At 44.1% G+C, this 23,321-nt stretch overlaps 1 protein-coding gene across 4 annotated transcripts in view; it reads left to right on the top strand.

Moving 5' to 3' along the window:
• ADAMTS17 (ADAM metallopeptidase with thrombospondin type 1 motif 17) overlaps positions 1-23,321 on the top strand; it is a 343,034-nt gene that overhangs the window by 185,643 nt on the left and 134,070 nt on the right. For 2 of the 4 annotated variants that reach the window (XM_060617804.3, XM_060617802.3), the window contains exons 11-12: positions 16,117-16,218; positions 17,265-17,410. In XM_060617804.3, the coding sequence (XP_060473787.1) occupies positions 16,117-16,218; positions 17,265-17,410 (248 nt within the window). Of the gene's footprint in view, positions 1-16,113; positions 16,219-17,264; positions 17,411-23,321 lie in introns of all 4 variants that reach the window. The other 2 variants (XM_060617803.3, XM_060617801.3) reach the window with 1 other exon arrangement.

Here is a 23,321-nt window from a genome sequence, read left to right as displayed (position 1 = left end):
GGGTAAATAACTTCAGAAAAATAATTGCTTTGGGAACAGCCTCACTTCAAATATTAACCAGGTTTCTTGCCTTCTTAAATATTTGCATACCAGAGAACCAAGAAAAAATTAAAATATAGTCCATTTTCATGTCTAGGGCCCTGGAGATCCCCACACCATCACCATTACATCTGCAAAATGCTGGTATTGTAAGCCTCAAAGCTGTCTATGGAAATATGAACTACCAAAAAAAAAAAAAAATTGGCATCAATAGCTGGCATTTGTTGCAGTAATTATTGGCAAATATAGCTGTCTCCTCTTTTAGCCAATGGTAATGTGATGTTTTTAATTCAATAAAGCATTTCAAGAAAGTCCAAACACAAAAGTTATAAACATTGGATGGTAAATATTTATGACAAAGGGGAAATGAACTTTATGCAATTAGCCCAATCCATCTTTTTTATGATTACAAGTTCCTCCTGTCTTGGTCAGGAAAGTCACTGGAAATCAAAGTCACTATGTAACAAGCCTTTAAAGCTGTTGAGTCTCAGATATCCTGGAAGGTGCGGCAGAGGGTAGGAAAGGCAAACGTAGGCATCACCAACTGAAAGAAAGACTATGACATTGCTCCCGGAGACAGAGCAAGAAATAGGGAGCTCGGGCAACGTTCCGACAATGATCACAGCCTCATAAAGCCCTCACTTCTTTCCAGCATGAAAGATATTTGTCTATGCCCCCTCATCACCCCAGTTCCTGGAGATTCAGAGTTGAAAGATGCTGTGTAATGACCATTCATCCCTTTACCAGACGAGCTTCTTGGCAGCACGTTCTGCCATCATTGCCCTGAAGCCCATGCCTGACTGCCCTACCTGGAAAGGAAGGTAGTTCTGGGAAATGATGAACACCAGCCTTATAACTGACTTGAGCAAAGGTGTGCCTACATGTCTTGGCATTTGCACTGGCCTAAGATGTGCATGTCATGCTTTTTTTAAGTATTGAGCACAGAAGCCATAGGCCAATTGTTTCAGGAAGACGAGAGTGTCTAGAATGGTGATAGACATTCGAGGGTATTATGTGTTCTTTTCTACCTATTGTTTGCTCCTTCGTTCTTCCCATTTAGTTCTCTTGGCCTGTAAGTACAGGGTGGAGGTTCTGTTCATAACACACAATGGTTAAGAAGGGAGCCTCCCAAGTCAGGCACCCAGGGTCATGTCTAGCCTCTGCCTCTTCAGCAAGTTACACGGTCTCTTCTGCCTCAGTTTTCTAGTCTGCAAAATGGGGAAAATAGCTCTGCTTAAACATCATAGGGTTATTACGAGGGCTAAGTAACAAATGAGTTAGAGTGCTTAGGGCGTAGTATACACTCAGGAAAGGTTAGCTAGTACCATTTTTTCCATCCTGGAGCCAGTGGTAGTGGAGCAGATTATGTAGCTGGCAGTCTTGTTGGCCGGCTTTTCTTTTCTGCATCTTTCCTTGTGTTGTCCTTTCCGTTCCTCCTGCTACCCTGGAAGCCCCAGGAATTGCTCTCCAGCATCAGTATCTCTCTCGGCACACCCCCAGGCCTCAGGACGGAAGAGCTCTTTGCAGACTTTCCCAGATCCCATAGAGATTCTCACAGGCATCTTGATGGCTAGAGACCCCTGTGGGGTCCAGGAAGCTCAGGGTGTCACATTCCATCTGGAACTACAGTGCTCTTTTCTCTGATGTTGGTCACTTCTAATCCTGGCAGGTCATTAGAAGCTCCTCCCAAGAATGTCAAAAGTTGTAACGTCCGACTCCAGATCTTGGGCCTTTGAATCTCTGGAAGACCACTTCCCCGGTGGATCTCACACTCAGCTGGGCTTGGGGACTGCTGATTTAAATGAAACCTGCCCCTTTAATGCTGCATACCTGGCCGGAGTGGGCAGCTGGCCGGAACCAGAGCCTCGCCCTGCTGCTCTCAGACAGACAGAGCCGCGCGGTAGGACGTTGGGTTGGGTGCCAGGTTGAAAGCTGTCCTGCCTGCCTCAGTCTCAGCCTACTGCCCAGCATCTGCAGCCTCTCTCAAAACTGTTGGGCTTTGGCAGCAGATGGCCCCAATTTTCCAGAAGTGTTTGGAAGTTTACAGTAGACTGCCTCCTCAGAGAGCTCTCCAGACTTTGCAAGTTGAGTGTTATCTGCCATTTCTTGCCCGCCCCCCCATCTGCACCCCTTGCCAGGAGCGTGACCGGGTGCCCTGACCCTGCCTTCGCCCGGCAGCGTCCCCCCTCCCCACCCGCCCTACACACAAAGTGACCCCAGCCAGGTGACCATCTCTGCAGCCCACAGGACATGGAAGGAGTGACCAACCTCAGGACTCAGGGAGCCTTCCAGAAGTGGGGCTGGCATGCCAGCCTGGGGGAGGACTTCAAACTGCAGTAGTACTTGTGGAAAATTTGGATTTAGTAACTTTTTTTTCATCCAGCTCTTATTGTATCTCCCTTTTGGCTTGTGTTATCAGCAACACATTTCTGAGGCTTTTTACATAACCATTGCCTTCAGTATTGCTTTGAGACAGAGCTGTTCTCCAAACACTCAGTGGGTGCCCAGTGGAGGGAGAGGATCAAAACAGCCTTCCCAGCACTTAATACGGACCACCGCCAGTTGAAGAAAAATGGCAAAGCCTTGAGTGCAGGAGCAGTGCTGTCTTCCGAGGGACTCAGACCTTGCCTGTGTTTTCCTTCCAGGGGAAGGAAGCTGGGCATTGGCTCGTTTGTCCTGCAGACGCTTGAGTAATTCTGCTGCAAAATGTAGTTGATGCTTAAGTGTAGCCAGGGAGGTAACAGATGCTAGAACCAGACAGCTGTTTCATTTTCCTTGTTCTTTGCCCCGGACAGTGGCTTTCCACTGCTGTTTAATCTGCTTTGGTTTGGTTTTGAGGGTTTTTTTGTTCATTCTGTTTTGCTTTCCCATCTGACTTTATTTCCCTCTTTTTTTTCCCCCTATAAAACTTTACTCTTTCCCAATTTACCAAAAAGTTTAAAATCCAGGACAGGATAAAATCCTGTGTATTACAAACACAATTCTCCCTTATCCCTCTTATCCAGGAGTTGGTCTTGAGCAGAGTGTCCTGGTTTCGGGTGCAGGAGCAGGGAAAACCTGTGTGCCCCCGCCCCTGATGTGGCTTCAGTGGCTGTACGTTTCCTTTGAGCCAAGACTATGTTGCCTGGCAATGCTTGCAAATGCAACATTGTGGGCGGAGGGCCCAGAGCATTCCATTCCCCTGCAAATACGAGACGATGATGGGCATTCCTGCCTGGTTGGTGCAGAGGATTCGAGGTTGCAGGGGGAGGAAGCAGAAGAGGAAATTGGGAGCCATCAAGAGACAGTATCATAACCAGTGAATAACGAGTATGTGTTGTAGGGCCAGGAGATGTCCCAGCTCTGCAGTCCCAGTCTGCAAAGTGTGACTTATGACAGTTTCTGTCTCTCAAGGTTGGTGTGAGTAGTAATGAAGTACTTAGCTTAATGCCTGATCTCCATAAGTGCTTAGAATACGACAGCTCTTCCCTCACACTATCAAAGCTGTGCATTGCCTCACTAGTGAATGTATTTGTTCGTTCATTCATTCGTGCGTTCATTTGCTCATTCAGCAAAGCTTTTTTGGGGTATGTTCAATGTGCTTCCAGACATGTGCCAACTAATGCAATGAGGAGGCACTAAAACACAGCCGATGCCCCCCGGGAGATCGTGATGGAGGGGAACCAAGTGGGTGGGAGGTGAGACACGTAGGGTGGTCACTCAGCAGTTGAGTGTGGAATGCGTATTGAACCCAGATGGGTTCTTGCTGGTTGGAATAGAGGAGAGGAGGGAAGACTTCACAAAGATGGGGCTCCTGGATTTGGCCTTGAAGAATACAAAGGATGATTTCATGGCTGTCTCTTATTTACTTCACTTCTGGTTCCTTCCCTGGACTGAGCTGTGTGAGGGAAGACAGCAGGTGATGCTTACTGTTCACTTCTCCAGCGTGGCATGGTGCAGTCTGCAGGGAGGTGGGCCTGGACGAGGGGCTGGGAGGGCTCTCCCAGCAGAAGCAGCAGCCTGGGCAGGGGCACAGAGGAGCTGTGGATGTGGGTAGTCAGGTGCAGTTAGCGCAGGGGTGCACGGAGGCAGCAGGCAGAGGAGAGGGGCAGAAACGAAGTGAAGAGTGGGGCTATGTCGTACGGGTTTTCAGTGAGTCCCAAAGGGAGTGGTGGGATGCGTTCAGTTGAGATCTGTGTCTTCAAAAGGATTTTGCAGCCATATTGAGCCCAAGGAAGACTGCATTCACAAGACCTGCAGGAAATGACTGCATTTGTCCAGATGAGAGAGGACGAGGACTTGAATGAGGCAGTGGAATTGAAGATGAAAAGAAAGAACTCACTCTGGAAAAGCCACATTGCCAATCTTTGAATTTGTCTCATCAGTGCTTTGTAAATAGGCATGTGGGTACTAGATAATTATAGCAAAGACCATCTCTACCACAGATGCTTGGTTATCAGTGTGACTTGGGAATGAATTTGTTTTCTGAATAAGAAATCTATGCACAAGGTGTGAAATTCAAAATTTGTATGTTTGCATATTTGCTTTCCCCTTTTTCATACAAATATTAGCATTCTACCATACTGTTGCGTATCTTTTTTTCCTCTTAACTACGCTTTAGAGTTGTTCAGTACCAGTGTAAATAGAGTTGCCTCATCCTTCCCCCCGCCCCCTTTACTACAGATTGTGTTATTTTTTTAACTTTTTGTTGGGAGGTAGGTTTAGACTTAAGAAGAGTTACAAAACTAGTCCAGAAAGCATATGCCTTTCCCCCAGCTTCCTTCTGTGTCAGCATCTTACAGAATCATAGAATCATTATCAAAACCAGGTTGTTAATCCCAGTACAATGTTATTCACTAAAGTGCATGCAGATTTCACCGCTTTTCCCACCAATGTCCTTCTTTCTGTACCGGCATCCTGTTTTGCATTTAGTTGTCCTGTCTCTTGGTCTCCTCCGGTTTGTGGTAGTTCCTTGGTCTCTGTCTCTCATGACCTCATCACTTGAACAGTATTAGTCAATTACGTTTGCAATTTGGGTTTATCTGATGTTTCCTCATGATGATATTGAGGCGATGCATTATTGGGAAGGGGCCCACCATACATCTTATGGCAGTGGTGCCCCCTTATCTGCAGTTTTGCTTTCCATGGTTTCAGTTACCCACAGTCAACAGCGGTCTGAAGCGGATGACCCTTCTGACGTGGTCAGAAGGGCACCCGTAGCCTCTCATTATGTCACAATGCCCACATCATGAAGTGATGATGTTCCTTTATCTCATCACGTGGGCATTTTATCATCTCACATCCATCACATGAAGAAGAAGGGTGAGTACAATAAGATATTTTGAGAGAGAAAGGCTACATTCACATAACTTTTATTACAGTATATTGTTATAATTGTTCTGTTTTGCTAATGTTCTCTCTCTCTTACTGTGCCTAATTTATAAATTAAGCTTTGTCATAGGGATGTACATACGGGAAATAACAGTATATATAAGGGTCCATAGGGTTAGTATTCTCCATAGTTTCAGGCATCCACTAGGGGTCATGGAACACATCCCCTATGGATAAAGGGGGACTGCCATACTGGTGATGTTAACCTTGGTCACCTGGCTAAGGTGTTTTGGAGGATTCTCCACTGTAACTTACTTTTTATTTATTTATTTTTTTTGTCATTACCAGTGAGTTTATCTGTAGTTTCCTGACCTCAGCACTCTTGACATCTGGGCCAGACTGTTCTTTGCGGTGGGGCTTATGCACTATAGGATATTTAGCAACGTCATTAGCCTCTTGCACTATAAGTCAGGGGCCTCCCCTAGTTGTGACAACCAAAAAATGTCTTCACACATTGTCAAATATCTTGCAGGGGGGCAAAATCACCCCTAATTGACAACCATTAATCTACAATATAAATGCCTACAAGTGGATAAAAGGCTATTTTTGCATGTATGTAATTTTTGGAGTTTTATTCACCTATGTATAACATAACATGAAACACAGAAAAGTTCAAATCCTAAGTGTACAGTTACATTCTTTGTGTGTGTGTGTGTGTGTGTGTGTGTGTGTGTGTGTGTGTGTGTGTGTTTTATAAACTGAACACACCGGTATAACCTACACATCAAGAAATACAGCATTTCTGGGGCACCTGGGTGACTCAGTTGGTTAAGCATCTGTTGATTTTGGCTCAGGTCATGATCTCATAGTTTGTGGGATTGAGCCCCCATTGGGCTCTGCGCTGACGTTGTGGAGCCTGCTTGGGATTCTCTCTTTGCCTCTCTCTTTGCGCCTCCCTTACTCATGCTCACATATATGCTCTCTCTCTCTCAAAAGAAATAAACATTAAAAAAATAAATAAATACAGCATTTCTTCAATTCCAGAAGCTTCCTTGAAGTTCCCTTCTACTCTGTAACCCTCAGCAATAATCACTCTTTCCTTTTTTTTTTTAATTTTTTAACATTTTTATTCATTTGTGAGAGACAGAGAGAGAGTGCTAGCAGGGGAGGGGCAGAGAGAGAGGGAGACACAGAATCTGAAGGAGACTCCAGGCTCTGAGCTGTCAACACAGAGCCGGATGCGGGGCTCAAACCCACACACTGTGAGATCATGACCTGGGCTGAAGTCACTTAACTGACTGAGCCACCCAGGTACCCTCACTGTCTTTCTTTGTGACCCCACAGATTAATTTTGCCTGTCTTTGAACTCTAGATGAAATTATGTACATGCCTCAGTCCTTGATAGATATTGTCAGATTGCTCTCCAAAGAGGCTTCTCTATTTACACTCTCATAAACAACATATGGAAGTGCCTGTTTTCCCATATCTGCTTAGCCTCTCTGGTCTTTGCCAATCTGAGCATTTAGGAAATGAATCTTGCAGGTTAAATGACACTTTCTTTATTGATGCGTTTGAGTATTTTTTTCATATATTAAAAAACCAGTTGGGTTGTCTTTTCTGTGGACTGTCTTTTTAAATCTTTTGGATTATTGATTTTTTTAGTGATTTGTTGGAAATTTTATAGATTAAGGAAATTGGCCCTTTAGATGAAATATGAGTTACAGATTTTTTTGATGTTTGTTTTTTACTTCTTTAAAATCATTTTATGTCAAGCAGAAGTGTGTGTGTGTGTGTGTGTGTGTGTGTGTGTGTGTCTGTGTGTGTGTAAAGTCAAATATATCAATATCTTTAGTCTTCTGGGTTTTATGTCATGGTTTGAAAGGTCTTTCCCATTCCTAAATTGTAAATAAACTTAATTGTATCGTATCTTCTAGTACTTTTATGATTTCATTTTTATGTTTAAATCCTTAATACAGCAATCATTTATTTTAGTGTAAGGTGTGAGGTAGGGATCCAACCTCAGTTGGTTTCCAGATGGCCCCTCAGGTGGCTCCATACCATTTACTGATTAATTCATATCTCCCCATGAATTCGAAATGCCATCTTTATAATACATTATACTTCTTTATTTCTCATTTAAAAAATATATTTCTGGATTTCCCAGCCTGTTCCACTGATATAATCATGTACCTCTTAATATTTACATGGCCATTGTTTTATATTTTAATGCACTAACCATATGCTTTTCCACAGTTTTCCAGGCTATTATTTGTTTGTTTCTTCATATGGTCTTTAGAATCTGCTTGTTTAGTTCCAAATTATGTTGGTATTTTAAATTCAATTATATTATTTTGGAGACTAACTCAGGGAAAAATAATACCTTTATACACTTGAGTTTTCCTACATAGTATTTCTTTACATCCATTCAAGACATCCTCCCTCCCTCAAGGAAATTTAAAATTTTTCTTTATGTATATTTTATAAGTTTCTTAATATATTTATTTCTATAGTATATTTTTTTTCTATTTTAATGGTGTCTTTTATTCCATTATATCTTTTATTTTTTATTTTTTAAAATTTACATCCAAATTAGTTATCATATAGCGCAACAATGATTTCAGGAGTAGATTCCTTAGTGCCCCTTACCCATTTAGCCCATTCCCCCTCCCACAACCCCTCCCGTAACCCTCAGTTTGTTCTCCATATTTATGAGCCTCTTCTGTTTTGTTCCCTTCCCTGTTTTTATATTATTTTTGTTTCCCTTCCCTTATGTTCATCTGTTTTGTCTCTTAAAGTCCTCATATGAGTGAAGTCATATGATTTTTGTCTTCCTCTGACTAATTTCGCTTAGCATAATACCCTCCAGTTCCATCCATTTAGTTGCAAATGGCAAGATTTCATTCTTTTTGATTGCTGAGTAATACTCTGTTGTGTGTGTGTGTGTGTGTTTATTTATCCATTCATCCATTGATGGACATTTGGGTTCTTTCTATACTTTGGCTATTGTCGATAGTGCTGCTATAAACATGAAGGTGCATGTGTCCCTTAGAAACAGCACACCTGTATCCTGTGGATAAATGCCTAGTAGTGCAATTGCTGGGTCGTAGGGTTGTTCTATTTTTAGTTTTTTGAGGAACCTCCATACTGTTTTCCAGAGTGGCTGCACCAGCTTGCAATCCCATATTCCATTATATCTTTAAAACTGGTTGTATTTGATATTTATAAAGAACTTTGATTACTGTATTTTCATTTTATGTCCAGCCATCTGACTGAATTCTTCTAGAGATTATAATAGTTCTTTAATTGAGTCATTTGGGTTTTTAGTTATATAATTCTATATTAGCCCCTAATTCTCTCTCTCATCTAAAACAAAAAGTGTGATAATATCCATTCTTTTCTCATCTAAAATAAAAACTGTAATAATATACATTCTATACATCAGAAGCATTAATGAGAAATTCTTCTGATGTTCTCCATGAGATAGGTATTTATCAAGTGAAGAAAGTATCCATTTATTTATATTGTTAAGAACTTTAATAAGAGGTTATGATTAAATTTTAGTAAATGTCTTCTCTGCATCCATAATGAGGAATGGATGAGTTCTGTCTTTGAATTATTAATGTGGCAAATTATATTAGCAGATTTTCTAATATTAAACCATCTTCAGGTTCTCAGAGTAAAGCTTTCTTGGTCATGGTGCATGCTTCACTTTTATTTAGGATTTTTACAGTAGTGTTCATAAATGAGTTTGGTATGAAGCTTTTCTCCTTTCCTGCCCTGTTCAGTTTGGTTTCAAAGTCATATTGATTAATACAAAGAATAAGGAAAGCTTTCCCTCCTTTCGTATGCCATTAAACAGTTTGAATGCATTGGTATTATCTGTTTCTTAAAGACTAAATAGAATCCCCCTATGGAAAATACTGCTAAGAAACCAGAGGTTTTCAGAAAGGGTAGCTCATTGGCAAGCTTCCCTAGGTCTTCTGTATTAACTAGTCTGTATACATTTTTAGTCTATTCTCAACAATAGATCTATTAATTTATATGCTGTTAGGAAATCATCTCATCTTAAGCTTATGTAATAGAATTGAGCTCAGTGATCACTGATTATTTTTTTTAATTTCCTTTACATTTTGATTATTTTCTCTCCTTCTTTCTTTCCTCCTTTCCTTTCTTTTCTCTCTCTTTTCTTTTTCTTTCTTTCTTTCTTTCTTTCTTTCTTTCTTTTTCTGTTATTCCTGCTTTCTCCCCTTTTTCTTAAATAGATTAACTAGCGGTTTATCCCATTTATTTTTCCCCCAAAGAGCCAACTCCTATTTGCCTATTGTTTTTCTTCTTCCTAAATAATAAATTTCTCCTTTCCTCATCATTAATTTATTCTGCTTTCTTATAGATTTATGTTTTTCCCCTTTCAAACTTTTTCAAATGGATACTTAATTTATTTTCCTTATTGTCTATGAGTATTTGAGACTCTTCCTTCATTTGTCATGATATCTAGCACTTCACCTTCATTATTTTCTTTATCATTTGCAACTTTCATTATGACTTTCCCATTAGCCCAAGAATTGTTTCAAATGACATCCTGTGATTTTTGCTGCATTATATGGATCCAAAGCAAGCTGGTAGTTTCATCAAATGTACAAGAGGAGGGCATTACACTTACAGTATGAGTAGCAGGAGGAGGGGTTGTTGGGCTGTAATAGAAGACTGCCCCCCCACTAAGTATGGGAACTCATTATTCTATATGATACATGTTCTATGTCAGCTATTTTCTTCTCAAATACTTCCTGTCTCCCATTCTTTCTATTCTCTCCTTCTGGGACTATGATTAGACACATACATCAGTATTTTTCTTTCTTATCTCTTAACCCATTTTTTTTTTTTTTTTTTAGTATTTCCCAATTCCTTTTCTCTCCATACTGTACTGTGTATAATTTATTCACATCTATTTTCCAGTCACTCATTCTGTCTTTCAATGATGTCAGAATCTATTGCTTTTCTTCAACAATTATACATTCAGTTTTTAAAAGGTTCTTTCTAGTTTCTTTTTCAGATTAGCCTGGTCATACTCAATAGTATCTTCCTGCCAGCTTGTGTATGTGATCTCATCTTCTAGTTCTTTAAACATTTTATAGATATTCTATATTCTGTATCTGATCATTCTGTTATCTAAACACTTTGAAAGTTTAAGTCTTGTGTTTGTGTCTTCCGCCAGCTGTCATTCATGTTTCCATGTTTCATTGTAAGTTTACTTTTGTTGACTACCACCGTGGAATTGTGAGAGGCTGAATGGTGATTTGCTTTCCTTCAGAGAGAATTTATATTTGTCTCAACCAAAGCCAGGGATGTCACCAATCCTTCCAGATTCCAGACTTACTCTCCCAACTGTAGTATCAAGATCATTGCTGGCCCTCAAGGGAATGCACCTCTTCTATGTGCTTACCCCCAGATTGGACTATGTTGTATGTATGTAGAGATATAGCTATGTGTGTATTTTGTGTTTGCTTTCTTGAATAGTTCCTTTACTTCTGGTGAGTGCAGCAATAAGGATGATATTTTATTACAATACCTCACTGCTTTTGTAATGGATGAGCAGCCCTGCCTCCCACAGACTATTTGGTCTGACATTTGCTGGAAGCAAAAGGTGCCTTAGGTCAACTTCTATCTATTTTACTGTATCCTAATTCCTTGAGCTTGATAAAATAGATGAATTTCTACCTTCAAACCCCTTCTTTCCATTCCCTCTACCCCCCCAATTTAATTATTTCCTTAGTGGTTAACATTTTACCTTTAAAAGCTCTTATATCTCAGTTACTATATTTATCTGTTATGTTTTGTTACTCCCCCAGCCAAAAACAATAAAGAAATTGATGTATATGGACAATCTCATAAAACCTTCTTTTCTAGCCTGTTCTTATACCTATATTATTTCTGCCTCATATTAGCTTATAGCCTCTGCGTTCTGTTGTCTAACTTCAGTCCCCACATTTCAGTCAGTGTCTTTGATCCATGTTCACTTCTAATCCTTGGGTTTTCCCCTCATTTCTCTGCTCGCTGAATTTCATCCTCTAGTATTGTCTCCCAAAAAAGATCCAGCTCTTTATAGGTTTGAAAATAATTTTCCGTAACCTAAATATTTGGGCAACACTTCAGTTGCTAGAAGTTGCTTGGGTTACATTTTCTTTCCTTGCGTCTTTCTGAGCATTGTTCCATTGCCTTCCAGCATTGAGGGCTGCTGTGGAGAAATCTGCATGTAGCCTGATACCTTTTCCCATTATCAGTGACTTGGTCTTTTTGCCTGGCTGCCTAAAATATTTTTTGCTTTATCTCTGAAATCCAGTAACTTTTATCAGGACATGCCTCCGTGTTCATGATTCTTCGCCATTTTCCCTGGAACAAGGCTTTGCTTTTCAATCTGAGACTGAGGTATTCTTTCATTTCAGGATAGGGTCTTGAATTTATATACATTTTTTAGTGTTTATTTATTTTTTGAGAGAGAGAGAGAGAGAGACAGCATGAGCAAGGGAGGGGCAGAGAGAGAGGGAGACAAAGAAGCCCAAGCAGGCTCCACACTGTTAGCACAGAGCCCTACACGGGGCTTGAACTCACAAACCGCGAGATCATGACCTAAGCCGAAGTCAGATTCTTAACCAACTGAGCCACCCAGGCACCCCTTGAATTTGTATTCAAATACCTTTTCTGTTACATTACTTTGGTTCTCTCCTTTAGGAGAGACCAGCCAGCTCTGATGGTTAATATTTTATCTCATTTGACCTGACCATCATTTCCCTGAGTTCTTATGTATTTTCCTTTTGCAAGTGCAAAAAGTGAAAAAACAGGGGTGCCTGCATGGCTCGGTCAGTTGAGCGTCAAACTCTGCATTTCGGCTCAGGTCATGATTTCACAGTTCATGGGTTTGAACCCTGTGTCAGGCTCTGTGCTGACAGTGTGGAGCCTACTTGGAATTCTCTCTCCCTCTCCCTCTGCCCCTCCCCTACTTGCTCTCTCTCTTTCAAAATAAATAAATAAACTTAAAAAACAAGAAACAAAACCAAAAAAAAAATGCAATTACTTTGTTCTTAAAAAATAATAATGCACATGTGCTTGCACATTATTTTTAGTCATTTTATGATCATTTTATCCAGTGAGTGAATATTCTTCGCATGCTTTCTCCTTCCCGTAACTTCTCCCTTTTTGTACTAATGAGTACAGATCCTGTGCTGATTATTTCTATGAATTGTTCACCTCTGAGTTATTCCTGGACCAGCTATAGATAGGATGTTCATTTTGGAGAGTGTCAGGGCTATTTCCAGGCTAGCAGGCATTCTCCTTATGAGACCAGTGTGTGTGTCCTGACCTAAAGAGACCAGCAGTTGCAAGACTATCCACCATGCAGTCTTTCTCCTGCTCTGAGGAATGGCTCCCCCCACACGTGGTCTATCCTTGTACTTTCCTTGTGAAGCCCTGATTTTCCCGCTTCTACCTTGTGATAGGTTGGTCCAGAGAATCTTCCATTATCAGAGCATGCATTTCTCTCTTGTCTTCTCTCTTTCAGTAAGTGGTTTTACCATAAATAGTATACTGAGCATGCATAAAAAATGCACAGGTCATACATTTAGAGCTTGATTCTTTTTTAGAAAGTGAACACACGTGTGGAGCCACTACATAGGTCAAGGACCAGGATATGAACCTTGATAAATGAACTCCCCAGTCTGGTGCTTCTGACCAGCTCAGGCCCTTGACCTCCACAAACATGTGCCTGTTCTTTGGGAAGAAGGAAAAAAATAGAGAAAGCCCTGCCCTACCTGCCTTCCACAGCTGTCCTCAGGATGACAGATGTTAGAGGACTTTGTCCTACAGATGGCAGAGCACTGGGTCATTTGGAAAGCATGACATGAATGCCAGCTATCTCACAGGCACCGCAGTGACAAGCATTAATGCAGTCCTTACCATTTGTCCTGTACTCACAAGGAATCACAGAAGGGTGATTGCTTAGCTTGGGCACACACGGCAGTGCTGGTGGCTGAGCTGGGATCAGAGGCTGCAGCTCTAAAGTTGCCTTTTCCGCTCAACTCCCTTGTCTTTGTTTTTAAACTAAACACAGAAAGGTATCCACTATCCTGACTCACAGAAAACGATAATTTTATCTTATTTGTTTTTAAACCTCATAAAAATGGGATACACACATTTCTGTCCGATGCATACGTCAGAGTGGAATTGTTGAGTGTTAGAATGTGCATGTCTTCAGTGTTAGTAAGTACTGCCAAAGAGTTTTCCAGAGTTGTTGAACCAAGTTAGAAGCTCAGCATCAGTTTTAGAGCATTCATATCATACCACATCCTTGCCAACACTTTGTATTCTCTGTCTCTGTCATTCTAGCCATTCTGGTGCATGTGTAGAGGTACCAAGTGGTAGTGGCTGATGAAATTAAGCACCTGCTCATATGTTTATTGGCCATCGTTATGTTTTGGTTTTTTTTAAGTGATCTCTACACCCAACGTAGGGCTCAAATTCACAACCCCAACATCAAGAGTCACACGCTCCACCAATTGAGCCAGCTAGGCACCCCATCCTTAAGTTTAAATGCCCTTGTTTGTAAAGTGTTCAAGTTTTTTGCCCATTTTTCTACTGGGCTATTTTCTTAATTGTCTGTGGGAGCTTTCGTGTTTTTACAGATATTCTTGATACAAATCCTTTGTTGGCTCCATGCGTTATAAGTATCTCTCCCTTTTATTGCAAATATCCTCTCTCACTTTCTTATGGTTGTCTCTTGATACACAGAAGTTCTTCATTTTAACATAATATAATTCATTTCTTTTGGCCTTTATGGTTACTACTTTTTGTGTTCTTGAAAGTCTTTGCCAGACTCATCTCCTTTTCTTTGATGGCTAGAAAAGTTTTATGGGAATTCATGGTCTATAAAGTGCATAACAAACCGTTCACACCGCCTTCCTCCTCTCCCTCTTGATGGGGCAGGTGTGTCTCCTAATCCCAAGCACTCCTACCCATAAATTACCTGCCGGGTCAGCCTTGTTCTCATGAACACATGTCCACGCGCTGACACCACACTCTCAAAGAGCTCCGAGGTCAAGGTGCATGGAATCAAACATTTAATGAGGTGCAGTCTGTCTTTATGGGACCAGCTGGGGTTGTGCTCAGAGTTCTCATCTTTTTACCGGTCCGCTGAGAACTGAACAATAATGGGAACACAGGGGTTTTCCTGAACCCACGGGCACACTATTCCCCTTGAATCATCAATTTCTTTAAGGGCATGGAGTGGCTTCGACACACTTGAAAAAATGAGCAAGAGCTTGCGCTCTGTGAGCTCTTTGTCAAAGCCCCTCCAGCCCTGTTTTCCTTCCCTGTTTCTCCTTTTGCCTCTTCAGCTTCTAAATATTTTTTGACTTGAGACAGCACAGTGCACACTATTCTATGCAGATGTTTGAGATTACTTGGAACAGCAGAACTCTACACAAAGCACAGCACACCCTTTGTGAGCCCCACTGTGACTATCCTGAGCAAGGACCCTTGACCCTCACCCTGCCCAAAATGTACCCGCAGGTGCCCCGGCCACGCCCGGGAGGGTGATATCTCCCTACTGCGGCTCAGACCTTTTCCCCGTGTGCTTGGGCTTGGCATCCCAGAAGTGCTATGTCTTTAAAAGAGCCTTCTGTACATCTGTTCTCAATTTTCAGACCACGAGGCGAGGATTTGGGTGCAAGTAGTTTATCTGGGAAGTGATCCCAGGAAGCACCGTGAGGGGGCAGGGAAGGGAGAGGAGGGTGGCAAGTCCAAAGTACACTGATGGGCAGGCGACTGGATGGACAATGGGACCATCCCACCGGGACCCTCAGAGAGAAGTGTGGCGCTGGCCTCAGAGCCATTGCACCCAAGGAGATGGGGTGTCCAGCTCCCATCCCCATGACCGACGGTTGCTCTGTGGTCAGGGGATGGCCTCCAGCAGAGAGACTGAGGAAGCAGCAGCCGGTGAGTGTGCTGTCTTCTCCGAGTCCTGCAAGGGAGACTGAAGCAGCCAGGGAGGACACTGGCCATGTATCCAGCTATTTTCATAAATAGTCCCATCTTGAGCACTCTGTCTACATGCAGGTTTCCTATTAATACAAATGGGAGTCTGTTTTTAAATGCCTATTCTTAAATAGAATTATTTCAATTATTTGTGCAGTTAAGAAATTCTTTAGGTGAAACACTATAAGAAATTAGGCATAATGCAGCTGAGCTAGAAAGCAGGTGACCACAGGGAGAATGGAAAGCCTTCTTTAACCCCTTGGGGGTCTCAATTCTGGGCCTGCACAGTGGCCCCTCCAGCCTCAGCTCTGAAGCTGCCTTTTCCGGCAAGCCCTCCTTGGTGAGGTTAGGATGGAGAGATTCCTTTCCTATGCACTCGGTCTGACCCATGGGTGTCTGCCTCATACCTTCCTACATTAAATGGAAAGTATGTGTTTGTTACTGGCTCCCAGCCTGCGCCCTGCATCGGACAACTCCTAGGCCCTCAATAGCTAATGCAGGAATTGCCGAACTGAATCCCCATGAGACAAGCATGGGAAATAAAGGCACAGAATTTTGTTGAGTTAAAATGAACCAGTTGAATGATGCACATATTTTTTTTTTCTTCACATCCAGACTCATGACCCTCCTTCCCTTCATGTTTCAAATTCTCAATCCAAACCAGTCATCAAGCCCCACCTTCTGCCCCCAGTAGTGACCTGTGTGTGGTGCTCTAGGCAGTTACCTTCCTTCCCTTGTCAGCAGCATCTGATGTGCGCTGGACTGTGGTGCCTGGTGGAAGGAGATACGTCCTGCAAGACCAAGCTGGACCCTCCCCTGGACGGCACTGAGTGTGGGGCAGACAAGGTAACCCCCGCCTCCCACTGCCCTCCCCCAGCCCCCATCTCCTGAGCATTGGGCGTCTCTCCTGAAGGGCAGTGGTCTGTGCTTTACTCAGGAGTACCTGAAGCACCCTCTGGGCTGCCCCAGAAATGCCCATGGAGCCCACGCTGGGAAAAGAGGGGCACCCACATCACCTCTCCTTTTTCTGCTGATAAGATACAAGAACCACTTGCTATTTTTGTTCAATCGACTCTTTTTGTCATACAAGTGAATTTACTTAAAACTTGCACGTCAATAAACCATACATAGAAAAACAGGATCGCTCGCCATACACAAAGGGCTATCATAAAATAAATTCTATGAGAACTGTGTTGCTCACTTCTAGCTCAAGTTTAAGAGAGCAAGCCTGTAGGCCTGATCTTCATTAACTGGAGAGATTGGTGTTGGAGAGGAGAGGTGTTCAGGGCCAGCAGCCGCAGAGTTCTCTTAGTCTTCCTGCAAGGAATGAATGAGATGCCGTGGTTGGGAACCACTAAATCACCTGTCCTGCCCTGGATGTGCCACACACGTTGGGAAACTTCCATTTTAGAGGATTGGCTTTCCCTTATCCTTGGAGCCAAGGTTCACCCGTGTGGAACTTACGGTGTCATCTCCGAAGCACCAAACCCAACTTTGAAGTTCAAAACCACAAAGCCAGGAGACTCAGCCTTCCAGAGAGATGCACTCCCAGTCAGGAAAGTTGGCAGAAATTCAGGTCTCTCCATAAGCCATGTGAACTAATCCTTTTTCTGAGAACTTAGAAAACTCCAACGGAGCACATGTCACGTGGGATTTTAGGGCACGCTGCAAATGCCACAGGTGTACAGGTGTCAGGTTGAGTGAGGAAGAAAGGTCACTAGAGCTAAGAAGCATGCATGCCCCAAAACGGTCTGCTCGTACGTGAATTACAGAAGGCAATTTGGGACGGCAAGGTGCTTTTTCATGTGGTGGGAATCGCAAGTTACCGGGTGAGTGAGCAGGTTTGATCCTTGGGCACTGAGGGCCCCTGGGGCCCCCCTGCTGTGTTTCAGTGGTGCCGCGCAGGGGAGTGCGTGAGCAAGACACCCATCCCGGAGCACGTGGACGGAGACTGGAGCCCCTGGGGCGCGTGGAGCATGTGCAGCCGGACGTGTGGGACGGGAGCCCGCTTCCGGCAGAGGAAATGTGACAACCCCCCGTAAGTTCCCCTTGAGCAGGCATTCTCCAGGGTGCCTTGATCGGGGTTTCCCAGCAGCAGCTCTTCCTGCCTTAGGCAAAGGAGGGTCTGTCTCCTGCGAGAATTTGAGCGGAAGGAAGACCAAGTCCCTCCAAGGGCCACGGACGCAGGGTGTTGAGTGTGTCATAGGCCACCTCAACTTCGACAGAGCTCTTTCTGTGAGCACAGATACCCTGAGTCCCATGGCTCCTTACTCCTCACGTGGGCCTTGCTAGAAAGCTGTCCTGAGACAGCTGGGTGACACACTCCCCTGGCCTGCAGCTTCCTTAGGGGACCTTCCGGGGAGGCCTGTGGACCTTCGAAAGAGAGGCTCACCTTTCAATTGGCTCTTAGCTGATCTGGGAGCTGCCTGGCTGTTGATGAGTCACAAAGCACCTGGGGTTTCAGCTGTCCTGTACATCCAGATACTTTTCATGGGTCCTTTTAGAACGATTTGAGAGAAAATTGTTTTTTGGGTTTTTTTGTTTTGTTTTGTTTTGTTCTTGTGTTTTATCTTATAAGCTTCCTTTTATTGACCTAGAAGACACCATGACCCCTCTTGTTCTTGGCACATTTGCTCCAGAAAGCTCAGGGGTAGATGTTGTGCTTAATTATAAAAATTCCTTGCCCACAGGTGTTTCTCGTCTCCTCTGAAATTTCCCATTTTTAGTATTTCTTAAAAGAGTCTGTTTCATGTCCTGTGTGCCATCAGCTTCATCACATTCACTTCAAAAAGAGCAAGTTATAAATTATCAGTGAAAAAGAAATGCTTTATATCCATAATTAAGTCACGGTGATGAATAATTAGCAAATCCCTCCTGTGTTTAAAAATCCTGAAGCCCAGGCTGTATCCCAGACCAATTAATTCACAAATTCTGGGGATGGGACCCAGGAACTGGATGTTTTAAATCTCTCCAGGTGAACCCAATGGCCAGCCAAGGTCAAGAACTTCCCGATTAAAGGAAAACATGCACACAGTTTAGTCAACGTCAAGAACACTGTTTTTCCCCCAGTAGTGCTATAAGAATTGGCATCACATACTGTGTCTTGTTAAAACTTTTCCTTCCGGTATTTAGCAGAGTGGCTGAAAAATAATAGGTGTGTCTTTAATCTTTTAGGAATGACTTCTTAATTAAAAGCATAGAGGCTATACTGGGATCCTCCAGAGAAACAGAATCAACGAATATATGTATGAATCTTGATGAGAACTTGGCTCATATAATTATGGAGGCCGAGGGGGTCCCACGATCTGCCATCTGCAAGCTGGAGACCCAGGAAAGCTGGTGATGTCATCCAGTCAGGTCTGAAGGCCTGAGACCCAAAGGAGCTGATGGTGAAATCCCAGGGGAGGGCAAGAGAAGATGAGAAGAGAGGTCCTAGTGGGGGTAGGGGCACAGGGTGCGTGTGTGAATTCCTTCTTCTTCTGCCTTTTGTTCTATTCAGACCTTTAGGGATTGGACGATGCCCATTAGGGAGGGCCATCTACGTTACTGCGTCCACAGGCCCGCATGCCAGCCTCATCCAGAAACCCTCACAGACACACCCAGAAATAACCTTTCATCTGCACACTCTGTGGCCAGTCACATCAACACATAAAAGTAACCATCACAGATGTGTAGAAGGTTAGAAAGCCTGTTTTGCTAAATGGTGAGAAATTAATAGAGGTTTCTATTTATTCATGGCTCTGTGAGGAAGTTAAAATAGTTTCATCTGTGGCCCTGAGAAGAGAGCTCTGGATTTGGAATCAGGATGCAGAGATTTAGGCCTGGCTTAATTGTGGGTCGTGTGTCCTCAAGGAAGCCCCTTCTTCCCTCTGGGTATCAGTTTTGCCATTAGAGGGAGCTGGCACAGTATGGTAGGAAGAGCTGGACTTCAAAGTGAAACAGAGAAGGCTTCAAGTCCCAGGGCCACTCCCTATAGCAGGTGATGGCTATTACCTGTGTCTCTGTCTGAAGTTGGAATAATTCATGGGCATACATATAACATACATGGTCTGTCTTTAGTATATGGTCCTTCTCTATATTAGCACTAATGGAAGATTAGAGATGGGATGAGACTGTGTGCCCTGCCCCCTAACTCACAACACTGTTTGAGGCTCAGAGGAGGGTGATTTACACGGAAAGGCTTTGTTGTAATACATAGCTGTCATGGATGCGTCATGTTTGCATCTGGAGCTCCTGTACTCTAGCCGAGGATTGGTCTCCTTTGGCACAGCATTCCACACCAGATGTCACCCAGGAAATGTCATAGTAGGGGCCTATCAGAACCTTTAAATGCCCAGAAGGACCCTGTGCCCAGAGACGGTTGACAATTGGATTGTATTCAGGTAAGGACACCCCTTACAAGAATAAGATGTCATCGATGCTGAGCAGATGCATTGGGCACAACTTTTAAGGGCCCTGACTTTGTTTTCTTGGCATGATGTTGGCTAAGGCATCCCCCATGCCTTGGCTCTACCCACTGTTCTCATCCCAGCTGCTTTCTGCCCACCCACTCCTAAAGAACCCCTAGTTCAGAAAGCCAAGTTAACGTGCTTCCCTGGCCTGACCTGCTGTGGGATTTCATGGGCTGGGTCCTCACCCTATCCCTCCACACCCAGTGGCCTCAAGAGAGAGGCTGTTCCAGAAATCCCAAAGTTGTAAAAATCTTCCATTCCTCTTCTTTATCAGGTGCCCTTCCTCCCCACCCAGTGGTGGTCATGGACTTTCTCTCTCCTTGCCCCTCTTCCTGTGTATTATCATTGAGGAATGGGGGGGGATTTGTCAGGCTACCACAAACAGGCCACTGAGGGGTATGCAGGTCTTAGCACATCAGATGGTTATGGGCACTGACACATCCCTGAGAGGGAAGTCTTTATGTCTGATCTCTGTCATCCAACAACATCCCGTGGGGCAGGCAATGGTAGAAGGACCAGAAAAAGAATACTGGTGCTCTCATGTCTCCTGGCTCCTGTTCCCCTTAGCAATGACACCTTTCCAACATGGTGCCTTCACACACCTTGACAAGGCTCTGACTCTGGACTAAGGACTCAGCTAGTTATAGGCTTATAGTGACAAGCAAAAACAGATTAAAAAGTCCTCGCCGACTTCCCTTGGTCTTCTCCTGGACCTGACCCTTCCCAAACTGATCTCTCCTCCCAGCCCACTTCCCCACTCAGTTCATAGCACCACCCTCTGTGACATTGCCACAGTCCAAAGCCCCTGAGTCTGTGAGTGGTCCTCTTGTCCCCTCTCTTCCTCCTCCGTGTCCTCTCAGGGGAAGAATGGCAAATACACTGAGCCCACACCGTGTGCCACGCTCCCTCCTATGCATTTACAGAAAGTGAATCATGTAAAAATGCTGCCCTATGAGGATAAGTATTCTTTTTGGCTCCACTGATTAGAAATTGAGTGGTAGAAAGGTTAGGTAACTTGCCCGTGGTCACACAGCTGGTTTAGAACCTAGCAACGAGGCTCCATTGTTCTTTCAGACGTTTTGCACTGGCCTCCCTGCTTCCCACATGCTCCTTGTCCCCCAGATTCATTTCCCACACAGAGCCAGAGAGATCCACTTAAGCATAAATCCAGTTATATTTCTTCCTGCTTCAGCCCTGTCAATCATTTCCCTCTGCACTTAGAATAAAATCCATACTCTTGACCATAGCCTCTGTATTCATTTCCTGGGGCTGCTGTAATAACTGACCACAACTTGGTGTCTTAAACAGAAATTTATCCTCCTCTCCCCATTGTAGAAACCAGAAGTCTGAAATCAAGGTATTGGCAGGATTGATTCCTTCTTGAAATTGAAGAATTCATCCCACCCATGCCTCTCCCTGACCTTCTGGTGGCTTCCGGTGCCCTTTGGCATTCTTTGCCCCTGTAGACTTGCCTCTGGTCTCTGCCTCTGTCTTCACATGGTCTTCTTGGTGTGTCTTCTCCTCTCCTAAGGACCCCTGTAGTTGGATTTAGGGCCTACCCTAATTCAGGATGACCTCATGTCATGATTAAGAGATCCTTTTGTTTTGTTTTGTTTTTAATGTTTATTTATTTTGAGAGGGAGACACAGAATACTAAGCAGGCTCCAGGCTCCAAGCTGTCAGCACAGAGCCCGACGTGGGGCTTGAACTCATGAACCAGATCATGACCTGAGCCAAAGTCGGATGCCCAACTGACTGAGCCACCCAGGCACCCCAAGAGATCCTTAATTACATCAACCAAGACCCTCTTTCCAATTAAGGTCACATTCGAAGGTTCTGAGTAGGATTATCTTGGAGGGGAAGGGACCACCATTCAACTCACTGCAGCTTCCTTTTTGTCCTCAGATACAGCACTTCAGGCTCCAAACACTTGTCAGTATTCCTTTCCCTCTCCCCAGCTTGCCTGTGTCTCTCCTTGGGTCTCTAACTAAATGTCCTCTCAGGCCTCCTTCCTGAGCACCTTGCACCAGACTGGGTGCCTGCTTTACCCTCTCTCTCAGCACCCTCTTTCTACTTTACAGGTATGATAACAATTTGTAATTACTCTTTTGTACTTGCTCGCTTGTTTTCACTCTGTCCTCCCCCCACTGGCCTCTGGGCTCCACGAAGGCCACACCTGTCTGGGCACCATTTTCCTTTCCATGCTTATAGCAGAACGGTCCTCAATGATATCCGCTTCCTACCTCATCACTTGGATGCATGCTGGCTGAGAAAAAGCAGTCTCTGCTTTTCTACTGCCCCAGAAGACACACTTCATACTGTTCTCCCCCCCAAACACAAAAGTTATTGTAAATTATTATGCCAAGAAGGTAGATCACGCGCTAGCCTCCCCTTTCTTGTACTGTCTCACCTCACTGAGGCCTAGATGCCGTGAACAGCCATGAGTGGGGTTCAGGTTCCCCTACACATGAGGGTCACCTTCTCACACACCTGCCCAACCCTGGCGAGGTTGTAGGCCACAGCTAGGGAGGCTCAGGGCCCTCTCAAGAACAAAGTCCAAAATGTAGCCCAGCCTTGTTTACTCCATGTGACAGAAACACTATGTCTTTGCATCTGTAATATTTATGCCTTGGTAGCCTGTCCAACCTTTCGTAATACCAGCATAGATCTGTTTTCCGTTCTGGAAAGCAACAACAGGCTCTTTCCCCCAGGTAGTTTCTATAAGGTTCCTTCCCTTTCAGGGAACCACCCCAGGTGAATGGGAAGAGAAGGGCCCAGTCCTTGGGTGGGTGGTTTAGCGGCAGCCCCAGGTGTTTCCGGGGGAGATGCAGACAGCGTTTTACGAAGGCCAGGCAACAGTTGTTAACCTGTTTTGGCAGAGAAGCCTGACGTGGTGATTGTTACAAAGCACAGCTGATCGAGGACCTGGAGCCAATCTCTGACCAAAACAATGTCCTCTGCCTGGCTCACTCCTTAAATCACCAGGCTCGCTGCCTTGAGATTTCCCAAGGATGTCCGAATCACACTGCTATGAACATCTCGGACTTGGAACGCTCCCACCAACCTCTCCCTACCCAACTCCCCCCCCCACCCCACCTCACTTTGTATTCCTGGCTCCTTCCCCGTCTTCTGCAGCTGGTTTATTCACTGTCCAAAAATACTGGCAAGAGAGTCCGCTCCCCTACCCCACCTTTTTCTCTCCCTAGCCTTGGTCTTTACAGCTCTTGGAATTCGTATTTCTTGCCAGCTGACATCAAGGCCTTGGGGACCATCCGTGTTTTTAATCCAGCTTCCTGGGCTCGCCCCTTCCTGCCATAATTTTGTGTCACTGTGGGTGGTAGTTTCTGCCAAAAGACTGCAAGGCAGAAAGTTCATCTCCAATTTGAATTCTGGTACCCCATCAGGAGGCTTGTGTTTCAGGGAGAGGGCTGGAGACGTAGGGTCAGGAGAAAAGGTTCAGATGGTCTTGTGTGAGAAGCCCACTCTGTCAGAGAAGGA

Source organism: Panthera onca, chromosome B3 (genome assembly GCF_046562875.1).
Source record: "Panthera onca isolate mPanOnc1 chromosome B3, mPanOnc1 haplotype 2, whole genome shotgun sequence".
Classification (NCBI taxonomy): Eukaryota; Metazoa; Chordata; class Mammalia; order Carnivora; family Felidae; genus Panthera; species Panthera onca.
The sequence above is the reverse complement of the archived record's forward strand: the minus strand, read 5'-3'. Positions and strand labels throughout refer to the sequence as shown.